This window comes from Antedon mediterranea, chromosome 6 (genome assembly GCF_964355755.1).
Source record: "Antedon mediterranea chromosome 6, ecAntMedi1.1, whole genome shotgun sequence".
NCBI classification, from domain to species: Eukaryota; Metazoa; Echinodermata; class Crinoidea; order Comatulida; family Antedonidae; genus Antedon; species Antedon mediterranea.
The window spans coordinates 19392132-19407101 of NC_092675.1; the positions used below are offsets into that span (position 1 = coordinate 19392132).

Here is a 14970-nt window from a genome sequence, read left to right on the forward strand (position 1 = left end):
TTGCATATACATCGTGGGAAGTGGGTAACGGTCATACAGAAATACATCACAATAAATGGACGGAATTATCTAGTCTCTAAGGTTTGCCTATTAAAAACAAATTGCAATATTGTTCGTACTCAATGTAATGGTCGTAAAACCGTTCTAACGGACGTTGCGTTCCATAACCGTAGCAAGGGACTCGCAAAATGGGCGACTTAGGAATGAGTTATCGATTCTAGTGTAATTTTCAATCTATTCTATGTAGCATGCTTACGTCATCTGCATAAATACAGTACATAGTTGGACAAACAGTTTGGGTTTTTCGTTCGCCGTCTCCGAAAAGTGTATTGGGTTCTTTTGTCTTACGTTTGTTGACGTACAGTGGACCTACGCTTGAGCCATATTATTACAGACCAATATATTATCACGAAAGACACTGCTAATGTCGGTATTTTGAACAATGGAATCCGAAAACAAACTAAATGTATAAGCTTTTCTATTTACAGTCCAATCAGAGGGGATGGAGGCTGTTCTGTTCTACCCTTCTGTTTAAGTCTTACTTGTGGTAAAGTATTGATCATAAGATTAAAAATAAAAGGTGTGCCAGATTTTTTCCTCGTATTTGTTTGAAACAATAATGATTAATTTATTTTCAAAATATTCTATTTCATTAGATTTATTTACATACTACTTTAATCCGCTAACAATGAATAATGGAGTGGTGTGAGTGGGAGATCAACGAATGTAGGTAAATGCCTGCAAGAGATGATTAAAAAACATCTTGTATGATATAATACCGATTTTTTTTCAGGTAATGACATACATGAATATTCGTCTACCTGTATACTCCAGAGAATGCGTCATTTAGGATAGAAACAGAACGAGACAATTAAAACCAGGTTATGTTGTCATGGAAACGCGGTGCTGATTTACTAAATTGCTTTAAAAATTATTTCACACAAAATGACAAACTACCTTTTGTACACTCTTTAGTGGTAATTGTCTTTGTGTTTGAACGTTTAGCAGCAGAATTTAAGACATATTCCACGTTATTATACACCGTTTAACACCTCCAAGCGTTCTAATAGCGTTTAGCCCATTTGGAATCATGTTGGCTGCACATGCATGACCTGGTTTCCGATCCCAGAAACGCATTCTATTTAGTATTCCAGGTGTGTTTCAAACAATACGTTATTTAACCATTGTATTCTTGCTAATAACATATTTTTCAAGGGTATAGAAAACCCGTGAAACAATGAATGATTGAGTACCTGCTCGAGGCGAAGTAAGAGTAAACGGATTTTTTTTTCTGTTGTGTTGGTCTGGGCCTACAGAATGTACTGTGAACCTTCGTCCTCTGGTGATTCTTGATTCATATTTAAGCAGATGTTTCAAGAAAAGATAATGGTATAACTCTTTTGATGACAACGTCAGGCCTTCTAGCAGTGCCCTACTACAATAGGAATGGTCCACATCACCTGGACGGTTAGTCGTAGCGGCCACATCAAACATCAATTAACAAGAAAAACCAAGCAAACATAATCTATGCCCTATGCCCGATGTTTCATTTAAGTCTCAGACTTACATCTCCTGCAAATGTGATGCAATATTATAAACTAAAAACAGGACAAGACAATTATGTACTGGTTCTTATTTGTTTAAAAAAGAATAATTTATAATATATAAACACACTGTGTTCTTCTTTCAGCAAATAAACACAATTGCCAGCAGTGAGATGATTCTTGTGGAAATTATTTTTTTTTCTTTTGCAGATTGATGTCAGAATACCTCGATGATGACAATACACTGTTAATGCACACTGAAGTCTTCAGCAAAATAAGAGCAACGTTTTCAATGTTAGTCTACTGTATGTATAGGAATAAACTGAAAAAAAGAACAAGAATACACTGGTATTATATATGATCAACAATAGTTCAAAATTGTATGTCAAAATATTTTGTAGGTTTGAAAAGTCTGGCCATCTAGATTGTTAATCGATCGAGGTATTATATAATGCGATTTTAAAAATACTTAAATTTCGTAATAGTTGTAAATATCATATGCAAAAACAATGAATAATAGGCTTCTTATGAGTAATGTGTATGACACGTGCTAATATCCATATCATTTTGTTAACAATGTAATTAACCTGTAATTGATATCATATATGGATTAGACGCTTTTTACGATACAGCTGGCTATATATAAAAAGAAGGCTATGGAATCGTACAATCAGTCCTGAGACATTGGGCTTATTGAAAATATCAAGTGCCTTCAACTCAGGCGTAAACTGTTTTGTAACGTGATAGCTTCAGAAAAGCAAATCGCTAATTGATCGCGGTGAGTTTTGAGAATTGGGAAGCAAATTGGGAAGTAAATTACTTAATTTCACGTTGAAAACAAAGATGTAGTTATCTTGACCCGGCAACGACCTTTGTGTGAAGCGTGTTAGTCTGTCTGTTGAAGATAAAGTTAAAGTAGGTGGAATGGCCGCGTAATTTACACACACTCGAATGCGTTTACAATTGACAAGGGTCAACGCACCTTAAACGGTTTAGATAGAATATGACGTGAAAATAATTTGAATATTGATAATGAATACTTATGGTGTATAAATAAATCAGAGAATCTGCATTTGCTAATTAAATTTTAAGTTTAAGCACGCATATATGATCAGCATTCTATTAATGTTATTTTCATTACCAATTAATATAAGCTAATGATCAGAATTGTCGCGGTTCAGGCGACAACACTGTTCATAGACATATGAATGGATTCATTCAAAATAACATCTTTTAACACCGGTACATCGTCATAAGGTACCTAAAATCAATAAACTAAGCCTCTATAATGTATAAACCACTCACTAATATGATTTTAATCAAACCTAAATTTTCTCTAATTTTATTCCTCACCTATAATGTTAAATTACGATTAAATTACCGACTAATTCTCAACAGCGAAATTTACAGACTGCGACATCTACATTGAGCTTCATACTGACCACAATACAGACGTCGTTATATCAGGACTTAATTTATCTATCGTATAAGTAAAATAGATTTGGCAAGATATTAGCCACCGATTTAAATCTGACTTAACGATTAATTGAAACCGTTTGGCGGCTTTCATTGATTTCCCCCGTTTGATGCCATGTTATACTTTGGATTTTTTGTATAGATATTTATATCGCTGTCACTAATTTTCTACATCTCATATTTCCTCTTTGCCGTTAGGGGTTTTAAAGTATAATGTAGGCTGGTTGTTACACATTATCCGCAGTTTAACGTATTATATTTTACAAGAAAATATATTGTATGTTTAAAGTTAACGGGTACTCATTCTGGTCGTGAACAGATAATCAATATTGCTGAGTTCAAAATATGGGAAAATGTATATACAACTCCTACTTATAACGTTACCGGTCTTTATTGCGGTTATATTTTACAAGAAAATATATTGTAAGGGTTCTCATTCACTTCTAGGTCAGAGTTCAATATAGGTGAAAGTTTTATAGGCCCTACTTTTTAAATACAATATGTGAAAGAGAAAAGGGTACTCATTCTCGTCGTGAACAGATAATCAGTATTGCTGAGTTCAAAATAGGGGAAAATGTGTATACAACTCCTACTTGTAACGTTACCGGTCTTTATTGAGGTTATATTTTACAAGAAAATATATTGTAAGGGTTCTCATTCACTTCTAGGTCAGAGTTTAATATAGGTGAAAGTGTTATATGCCCTACTTTTTAAATACAATATGTGATACGGTATTTTATGGTTCTGTTTAAAGTTAACGGTACGTTTACTGAATTGGTCAAATAATCATTAGGTTGATGGGATTTGGAAAACCGATGTTTTATAATAAATAATATTTTAAAATTTAAAAATAAAATTATCTGCTATACATCAATTTTGACAAACTATCCTATTTCAAATTACGTTTTGATGTTATTGTAAGCTTACCCTAAATACAATTTGGGTGGGAGTTATAATAACAGAATAAACTATGACAAATGAAAGTAGATAATTGTCTGTAGAGTCCAGTCTACGAAGATAAAATTATTTTGTATTAATACATTGTTGTAATAATGAAATATAAACACACGCCCACATTATTCAAATTACTGGATAGCATTACAATTTTATTCTATTATAACAACATATTTTTCCAATGTTTTTTTATGGGGTTTACCAAGATTATTAATCCATTAGAAGTTTTTAGTCGCGTGGAAGCGACTCTATAGTTCACTATGTCGGTCGGTCGGTCTGTCTGTCGGTCTGTCTGTCGGTCTGTCTGTCTGTCTGTCGGTCCGGTATCACTACGCGTTTTATCACTTTATGACCTTATCTTGATATCAGTTTAATCTAGCTAAGTCAATTTTTCACAGAATATTCCTTATGGCCAGGAATCGATGTGGTTATGTTTTCACGGTGCGCAATAAAAAATTACGCGGTCTACGCACGATTTAACGAAATCACGTTTGTAATCATATCTTAACAACCATGAATCACAATTAAATAAAAGTTGGTACTCATAAATTTCAGGGCATAAATCATCATATGGCAATACAATTACGTGCGTAGCGCATGTAACGCATGCGTACGCGCGCTTAAAATTTTCAAAATTTATTTTCGATGAAATAAGAGTACGTTTCAGGCAATTTTAAGCGTTTACAAAATTGCCATGAGTGCGCAGATTTTGCGCGCACACTGCGCGTTAAATGTTATTGCGCACTCTTTTTGCCCGATTTCTGTTTTCTTGACTTACTTTTCAACTCGAAATTACGTTATACGAGCACGTCAAAAGTGACAGGCTACGCACGTGTAAATTAAAAAAATATAAATGTTTTTAAACATTTCAACATTTTTAAACATGTTCAGTAATTTCGGTCAGTATAGTTCACTATGTTGGTCGGTCCGTCTGTCTGTCGGTCGGTCTGTTTGTCTGTCGGTCCGGTATCACTATGCATTGTAGCACGCGACTTAATGGCTGTTGGCCTTGTTCATTTTTGACGACCTCTAGGACCTATGAACGTAAGTTAAATAATTGTACGCATGCGGGTACGCAAAATTTGACGTGTTTCCCTAATCGTGGTTCCCACTAGCGACGCAACACAAAGACGTAACGCAACGCAAGTGAATTGACCAATCACAAGCGATGGCTTATTCGCTTGTGATTGCTAACCGTCTATAACTTCGCTTGTCATTGGTTAAAACGCTTGCGTTGCGTTTACGTCCTTGCATTACGTTCTAGTGGGAACCAAGCTTTACTATCTATAAATTCGCTTGTCATTGGTTAAAACGCTTGCGTTGCGTTTACGTACGTCCTTGCGTTACGTTCTAATGGGAACCAAGCTTGACTTGATTTCTCGAAACCGGCGGATTCTAGACTGTTACGGTCCAGGCGATGACCAACGACGACAGTTCCAGTATTCATAGAAAAAACATGAGTAAATTAAGATCGAACTAACCTCAGCCACAATTTTTTTTTTTAGATCTACGTTCTATAGCCTCCATTGTATTATGTACAGCATATCACTTTCAGTTTATATTTATGTAGGCCTACTTGGCTTATGTTATCAACAAAACCGAACTGACATTCTTTGAATGGAAGAAATGTAATGGATATGGATAAAGATGGTTCTCGTCATGTATACAGTATATCTAAACCACTGTTTAATTGCGTATGGCTTATAAGGGTGATTTAAGAAACTTTTAGTTAAACTATTACATATAGGCATATTTCGTTAGCTTCCCGGTCCTAAACGGAACAGTAATATCCACTATCATTATGTTTAATCAATTACACATATCAATACGGCCAATTAGGAGTTTGTCAGAATACACGCTATAAATTCCCAATGTCCAATATTAGTAGCCAAGAAATTCATGTCCAAATGGATAATGAATATATCGCCTATCTTCTACGTAGCAAGATTGTCATCAATCATGCGTGATAACGTGATGTTGATGCGTAGCTATAAATGTCTAAAAAAAAAATTTTGAGTCATAGAAACCGAGAAACGTGTGACGATATAGAGGGCGCGCTATCAAAAGATTCAGCAATCATGTTTTTTTAAACTTAAAATAAAAGTAGCCCGGTTCGTTGGAGACGTGTTAATTTATAATTTGTATAATTTCAATTCTGATTCATGGATACAGTTGTATTATTCGTACCTTGTTTATGAATGAATGATTCTTCTTTTACATTCACTTACAATTTTCGATTTCTTCATGACAGAGAGAATTTGGCCTTTGGCGGTTTCGCGACTGTTTGCCGAACAGAGCTCCGTGACACTTTCAATAAATTACTCCTTGTAGAGTTGATTTAGCGCTTAAGCATGTGCGCTGGAAATAAGGATACTGAAACAAATTTTACAAATGTAGGGCATCCACTGAAGAAGGCATTCGTTCGGCTATTCATTCATAAGAATATGGAAGAATCATCAACGACGATACGTTCTACCTTTCTGCTACTTTACTTTTTACAAAAAGTGCGTATCGTACTTGTTTTGCATCGGTGTACTGTTTTATAACTGACGAATGAAACATATTGCAAACTTGTTCTCAACCTAATATAAAAAAATAAATAAAATATTGGGGGTATATGGCATTCCAATCAAATAATAATATCCTGCACACGCCCTTCTTCTGTTCAAATACAACCAAGCCAATATTTGACAAAAAAAATTCTCTTTATCACTTTAGTAGCAGTATTTACATTTTTATTCTAATCATAATAATTATGTTACAATAGTCACCAGCACACAACAGGGACGGGATTCACAGAAGTATTATTGTGTAATAACACTAAGGTAGTAAAGACGGTCGGAAGCCAACCTAAACGATTGGAGATATATGCATATTACATTATTAAAACTAACATTTCATATTAATTTAATGCAGAACGTTCTTTGTAATAACAATAATGCTAAGGTAATATTATTATAATCTACATTGTCCTATTGTGTCCTATTGTGTCTTAAATATAATAGAGTTTTATTTTATATTTAAAATAACGTCATGCGATTTTTACATGGAAGGAATTATCATATGAACGGACAGAATTACAATGGACGGAAGAAATATTTTGCATATTATATTTTTACAGAATATGTTAATTTGAAGCATAATTATTACATACAATACAAAATGAAATTAAATGCATTAATAGAACTGGTGGCGTAATTTGTTTTATTCATACAATACTACATAGGTAGATATTCTTCAAGCCCAAATATAATTTTATTTAATAGCTAATACTGTAATATGATAAATTGAAATTATTTTATAGGGATATATTCTGTTTTAGCAACACAGTACGATTAAAACAAACATTATTTTAAATTGTATATACTCTTCTTTACATGAATTACAATTACATTGTAGTGTATTAGTATACTTAAAATCTTAAGTATTTCTTTTTACAAATAGGACATCACAGAGGTATCCATTATTCACAGCTACCAACAAATCGGTCGCACGATTTTTTATCGAAGAGAGTCAAAGAGATCGGGTTGTCTATTTTAGGGTTACATTGATTATTTAGAATTTAGGTATTGCTTTTTAAGAGCATGCGGTCAATTTTCTTGGCTGCTGTATACGTTGTAATCATAGTTGTATGGGATTTAAACCAAACATTTTAAGGCAAGTATCACAAAGCCTTCATTTCATGTGTGATCGCTAGATAAATTCCAATTTGGAAAATGTTTTGGAAAAAATGTGGAAGATCTTAAAGCTGATGGTAAGGAATACAGATGTATTGTTGTAGAGGAAAAATAATTATCAAAACATTATAGTTTTATATTTACATATTATATATTTAAATTATGAAAGAATAAAATCAAAAACAAGATTGGCTTTTTTACAAAAGAAAAAATATCATCGGCGGGTTAATGAAAGACATTTTATGGATACAAATAAGAATACACATTTGGTGGATAAATATTTATTTGAATTTTTATGTGAATGCTGTGTTTTAAACACCTAGTATAAATGCATGGTTTGAGTTTGTTCTTGATTCTGATAGCTCCATCTTGGGTGCTATTGGGTTGTTCAGCGTTGCATTAAATGTTCCTTTTAGGACTGTATCTTGAATTAGTGGACTCATCTAAAAAAAAAGGAAACATATTAGTTATTGTTGAATATAGATTTGGTTAAGTTTCCATATCATTCAACCATGGTAAAATTCACCTAATAATACTGTATAAATATGCTTCTTGTTTGGTTTAATTTAGGTTTTGAAAGTGCATATATGAATAGAATTCACTGACTAATATTTCCCCTGGGTGACACCAAATGCACCCTCTGGTTTTGATGCAAAAATAGATTTCTATATTGCATTGTTGGATATTTGTCAACAGGCTCTGTTCTTTGGTATGGCATAGTCATTCAAAATGAATTGTTCATGCAATCATTTATGGTTGGAATATTCAAAAATTAAGTAAAAGATACACATATTCCATAGATAATTTATTTAATATTCAACAAATTCCATTTTTATTAATCAGTACAATTAGAGTACCCATTTATACTCCTGCCTAACAACATATGCAGTGTGTGTGAGTATAAAACTTCTTCATTAAGAACAGAACTGAGCAGAAAAACAAGATCAGATGAATTACGGTAAGGTTCAGATTGTAGCTATAAAAGCATCGCAATTATCAACACACGTGAGAATATGAAGAATATGTCTTTTTGAAATAACCAATTCAGTCAAGATTAAATTGATTTCTCAGAGTACAATGAATATTGCATGAAGCAAGCCAAAGTGACTAATTTAAACATTGAACAAACATGATGCAAATATATAATACACACAGAGAGCATCAAGAACGCAACATTTTATACTAACCTATACTAAACTATACATATATACAACTGCACAAATCAATTTAGGTCAAATAAAAGTTCGATTTCGATGTCAAATGAAATTTCTTTTGGTGGTGGAAAAAATAATGTTTATTTTATAGATTTCTAGTCGCATCATGAGTATTTTGTTATATATATTAATAATTGAAGAATGTCACATATAAAAACATAAATATTTATGTGATTCTGGGTTTAAATACAGTAGGATGAATAAGTTGGGAATTCTTATACTGTACAGTAGTTAGTTTCTTCTTCTTAAGTTTTTAGTGTACAATGAAGGAGAGAGTATGGTCCTATCTGATATCTATAAATACATACATAGTTTGCAAACTTGTGATGGTTACATATAGGATAAAAATAACTTTACTAATAACTCATCTATTCTCATTTATTCCTAACAAATCTCTGATGGTAGCTTTGAATATTCCCACCATCATTTAGAGTGAGTCAAGGAGATAAAAAAATAAACCTTGCCGAAATAAATTAAAATCTGTGAGCTGAAGAGGATTTATCTTGGAAAATATATTGCCAAGGGAGGAATTCAACTGCGGAAGAGTTCCTTTCTTTTGAAGAACAATTAGTTTATAGTTATTTGGGTGAGTGTTGGCCCAGAGAGTAACCAGGGTTCTAACAATTCATCAATGCTGAGGCTGAGAAATTTCACAAAGTTGTGTCTATCATACAAGACATTTATGAATATTGCAGTTAATACCATAAATCATTCGATCATATCACGTTAACAATGTTTACTATAAATTGGAGCACAATATCTAGTAATAAACTGACACTTTAATGATAAGTGAAAACTGTACATTAGCAAAACAAGGACATATTATCAACAGTGTAACTTTCCCCAGAAAATTATTAGGTAATTCTGAAAATGAGTTCAATTTAGATATACAATATTGATGAGAGAATAATAAGGCATGATAAATGAGAAAAGTTTTCTGTCATTGAATGTCATATAAATGAATGAATACAGATTGTTTAAAAGCAGGTCTGAAGCCCAAAGTTCAGAAATACGTTGTCAGTTTAAAATGTGTTCAAATTAAATTGCAGGTGATTGTTCATGTATGATTAAACAAATATGGGTGTAGATCTTTTTTAACAATAGCATTGTACTGTTTGTAAATTGTAGTGGATATAATTTAATTTTAGAGATATGTAAAATTAGTGTTTAATACATGAAGCATAGATTGAATTATTATGCTTAATTATTAATAAACTAAATTCTAAATTATTATTGATATGTTTTTAATTACAAGTTTAGGTGAAAGTTTTATTTTCATAATGAAATATTATTTGCTTTTATTTTTATTTTATAAATATATTATTTTAAATATGAGAAAAATATTAATAATTCACTATAGTTTTCTATAAAATACAACAGTTTGTAATATTTACAAAAATATTTACACCAACCTCATATGAACCTGGTCCAGGATTATCATTTTTTAGCTCTTTGAAACGGGTGTCTTTATTAACCATAAGTCCCAACTTTATACTACTACGATTATCTTCTGGTCTGTATGTACCAGGGCCTAGAAAAGCAAAAACACAGAAAAAATGTTAATGAAATTAATGAAATCAATAGAATGAGGGAGTAAGATGGCACAATTGTAAAAAAAACACACTGTATATTATATAAAGCTCAGTGTCTACACTATCAAACTAGCTTGAGAAAAAAGTGTGATATACCCAAAAATGGTAGTAATATGCCATCATCATGTCCATATATCGGCACATCATATTTTTTTGTCACATAAAGTTTAATAGTGTAGACAGAGCTTAAGAGAAGCATGAATTTGTATCAATGTTGTCTTATGAAAGTTTATGCCGTTCATCTTTAGTAAAGTACCTGGATTTGCAGATTCTGGTTTCTCAATGATGATATCTCTTGGTTGTGAGAACCTGGAAGAAGATGACAGGAAAGATCCTTTCTTTCGTTTTCCAACCACAGACCTCGGAGGAGCTGGTTCTACCTTTTTCTGGGTTCGATCATATGACTTGCTGACCTCATAAGCACCTGGAGGTGGCACTTCCTGCAAAATTAAAACATTTTACAATATTATAATATTATTGAAAAAAAAATGATTGCTGCCATGCTCAATGTACAGTATTATCCTTCATGCAAACTTTCAATATTAAAGAGCTAAACGACCTATGACCTAGCTATGTCATATCAATATGTGCAAAGTGTGCTTCCTTGCCTAGGCTCAATTGTGCCGGATTCAATATGCATAATTGTTCTAGGTTGTCGGAAATAGAAAGCTCCCTAATAGTACCTTTATGTACATAAAAAAAAAATTGGAAACCATTTTTTTTTTCAAATTTCCAAAAAAATAAGAAAGAGAAAATACAAAATAGGTAAAATCAAATTAACATAGTGTCACAATAATGACAAATTGTCACAGTGCCAAAATTATGACAATTATACACATAACACGTAAAGTATATAAGTTCAAGTTTTTATTTTAAAAAGGTTCATCAATATTTTTTTTCATTGAAAATGCATTTTTCAATCAATTTTCATTTTGCTACTTAAAATAAAAGTCAATGACCTGCAGGAAAGTTAATTATGCATTTCATAGGCATTTATTGAATGCAAAATAACCTGAAGAAGTGCATCACCTTGGAATAGTTCTATTTTATTATCTGAAATGGAATAATATTTATTAGCAATTCACGAAAAAATTACAAACCTTTATGATAGGTGGAGGTGAGTGAAGTCTGTTTGTCTGTGAGGAGAAATTTGCTGTTGTATTATGCGAATATCTACTATAGTCTGGTTTGTCTACAAGTTGGTAGTGTGCTGGGCCTGGTTGTGCAGATTCCGATCTCTTTGTTATTGGTTTAATGCGTACTGATGTGGATCCGAATGCACCTCTTCTAGTACTTTCCATGTAAGCTTTCCGTACACTGTCCTGTGCTATGCCTCTAAAATGATATGACCCTGGTCCTGAATGAAATAAAAAGATAATTGATTAAAACATTCATAAGTGAAGATCTTTATAAATCGCATTATAAATACAAATCTATTATCTAATAACAAACCTGGTGTTTTTTGTATATGAGGTTCTTGACCAAATCTGAGAGCTGTTTGACCAAACGGACTTCGTTTTAAGCCTTTTGTTCGCTTGAGAACTTCTAAGGAATGCCGTGGGTCATTGTATGTTCCTGGTGCTGGACCTGAGGTTCGTGGATCTGAAAATCTCTGTAATCAAAGTATTGAAAATGAATTAAACCACGGAAGAGACAAAATTATACCATACATGATTTAGAGATTATGCATCAAGATCCAACAAATAGGTTTACATTTGTGATTAAACATTAACACAGAACAGAGAACACAAATACGAGTTAAAAAACTCAAACATGTAAAATAAATACATTACAATGAATGGAACTAATACAATGTGTATTTTAAACTGAGTTTGCTCTCTCGAATTCATTAAGTGCTTTGTATGTTTTTACATGTCTGTGTATTATATTACTCTTAGTGTGTTTATATGGAATTGCTACTGCATATTGATTTACAAATAAAAAACAATAATAAGTCAACCAATATAGATATAAATAACAATGAACAATAAAAAACGATTCTATGAATAAAATATTTTGTATTATTTGGTGGGTGGATGTCTATTGATTATTTTACACAAAACAAGTAAATATTTGCACATTTTAAAATGCCATAAATAACACAAAAGTGTAAATATCCACAAACATAAATGCAACAAAATATACTCATTACACTCAACAAAATGTGAAAATACCTTTTCAAAGCACATTTGACTTTACAATTTATAAGAAATCAAGAAAGTAAGAAACTCTACCTTTGACTGCGACATAAATGGCGGGTGCTCAACTTCTAATCCTTCTGTATTTATTGATGGTTTTTTATTATCAAATTGGCTATTGATTTGATATTTGCCAGGCCCTGGAACAGCCTAAACACAAATATAACCAACAATTGATTAACAGTAATAATATATACTTACTTTTATTTACTCAATATACAGTTACATTATTAGTTGATCATTAGTGCAAGTAAATATCCATTTTATTGATATTGACGAAATTTGTATAGTATATTTAAAATATGATCTCAAGCATTAAAATATGACCTTTAAATAAAACTTTTAAAGTGCATGTGTTATTTTTATCTCTTTATTTTTATCTGCTTCTGTTTGATAATAAAAAAATACCCAATAAACTAACCTTTTTTTCATCTGCATGCACAATCAATTCATGGTATCGTGGCAGCCTAGAATCAAAGACCCTAGTACCTTCTTTAGCTTTCATGATCTCTGTTTCCATGCATTTTACTTGGTAGGGATTATACTCTCCAGGTCCTGGGCCTTGGTTCCCACTAAAATCCATCCTTGTTGATGCCATTCTGCTGAAGTGTACACCTTTGTATTTTGTAGTAGTCTTTGTATTTTCCTAGTAATTAAATGTATTTACAGTAAGTCTGACTATCAAGCCGGTTTGTTTCATTTTCACTCTCATAGATTTTCTTATCCTCACCATTCAACATTTATGCAGAGGATAAACAGAGAAAAACCTCTCCAACACCCTGCATCCCTCCCGACCCCCAGTGTGACAAATATGTTAGTACTGTATGTAAATAAGTCTAAAACGAGACAAAATTTGATTAGCATCACTACCCTTGTTCCATTATTTATTAATAATAAACTTACATGATGTACATTGTAGAAGGCTGGTCCCATTGAAGAATCCCTTTCAGGGGCATCTTGTTTCTTGAGTTGTCCATCTTCATTTTCCTCATAACCGTATGACTGGCCAGGAGTTGGAATAGACGGTGCCTGGGCCTGCCGTTGATATCGAACCCTGGTGGTCATCAACTAAATATACCAAATATTAATTAGTGGTTCATAACGGCAAAGTTATGGGTTTGAATTTGGACAAGATCATGTATTCTATAAGAGGTTTTGTCTACAAATTTTTCTTTTATTGCTATTTTAAATGATCATCATAATAAAAATCATAATTAGCATTCATAATTGAATGAATAAATATTATTCAAAACACATTGGCACTTACATTCCCTGGTGGTTTTATGTCATTTTCCAAGTTCTTCTTAATCCAGTCACTACTTTTTGACAAATTATATGAACCTGGACCAGGTGTCTTATTGGATGGAGTACTGTCTTGAAATCGTTGTGCACGGTTTGCTAGTGTACGACCACCTACAATTTTATCTTGGCATACCAAAGGATCGTATTGTCCGGGTCCTGGAGCTGCTATAACACTATCTTGTACTGTCAAAAATGTTTCTCTTCTTGTCATCGAAGAAAATGGAGCATATCCATCTATAATTTAAAAAACAAATACAAAATTATTACAAGTTGACTGTGAAAATAAAATTGCCCTACAACAACTTTCAGATACTGTTTGTTTGTGTTTCTTATACTTTCAAACATTACTAACTTTTCTACTGTAGGCCTAGGCTAGTAGTAGTACAGTAGTACTACTACTCTAGGCCTGGCCCTAGGCCCAGTACTACACAAAAGAGAGAAAATTAAAAAGGCAAATGTTTACGTACCTGATCTCAGTTTAGCATTTGTATGAATTAAATTTTCATATGTTCCAGGTCCTACGTTCGGTCCTGTTGAGTGTGATCCAGAAGTAAGCTGTCGTGGAGCTCTGTCATACATGGTTAATACTGTAGCTCTAATCAAGAATAAATGAAAATAGCTAGGCCTAACCAGGCCCCCTAGCCTAGCCTAGTGTAGTGGGTCTAATAATAATAACTTCCTTCCGGCGGTACTATAAAAGTCAGTCAGTCAGCTCTCTGTCTGGATCGTAACGTTTACGAAATTATGTACCACAGTGCACACAAGTTTACTGTTATGTCTAACAATCTTTTAAACTTAGTCCCATTAATGTTTACTTCTAGAAAGTTAGCAGTTTACAATGATCATCTCTCCAACGTATCACACACAAAGTGTAAACCACGTTAATCAACTAAACACACAACAAGGAAGCAGAAGAGAGACCGGAAAAACATGCACTTTGTGTTCACCGGTTGTCATGGAGCCAAGTAGAGGGCGCACGTCTAATCGAACGCGGAAGAAGTGTTTGCGTCATG

At 32.8% G+C, this 14970-nt stretch overlaps 1 protein-coding gene across 1 annotated transcript; it reads right to left on the reverse strand.

Moving 5' to 3' along the window:
* Positions 1–6699: 6699 nt before the first annotated feature.
* Positions 6700–14853, reverse strand: LOC140052185 (sperm-tail PG-rich repeat-containing protein 2-like). The gene is made up of 10 exons (XM_072097626.1): positions 14425–14853; positions 13923–14191; positions 13559–13723; positions 13077–13301; positions 12692–12805; positions 11910–12069; positions 11558–11814; positions 10714–10897; positions 10278–10396; positions 6700–8094 (listed from the first exon to the last, which is right to left on the reverse strand). The coding sequence occupies exons 1-10, from the start codon at positions 14534–14536 to the stop codon at positions 7963–7965; spliced, it is 1737 nt and encodes a 578-aa protein (XP_071953727.1). The 5' UTR covers positions 14537–14853; the 3' UTR covers positions 6700–7962.
* Between the last annotated feature and the right edge of the window lie 117 nt (positions 14854–14970).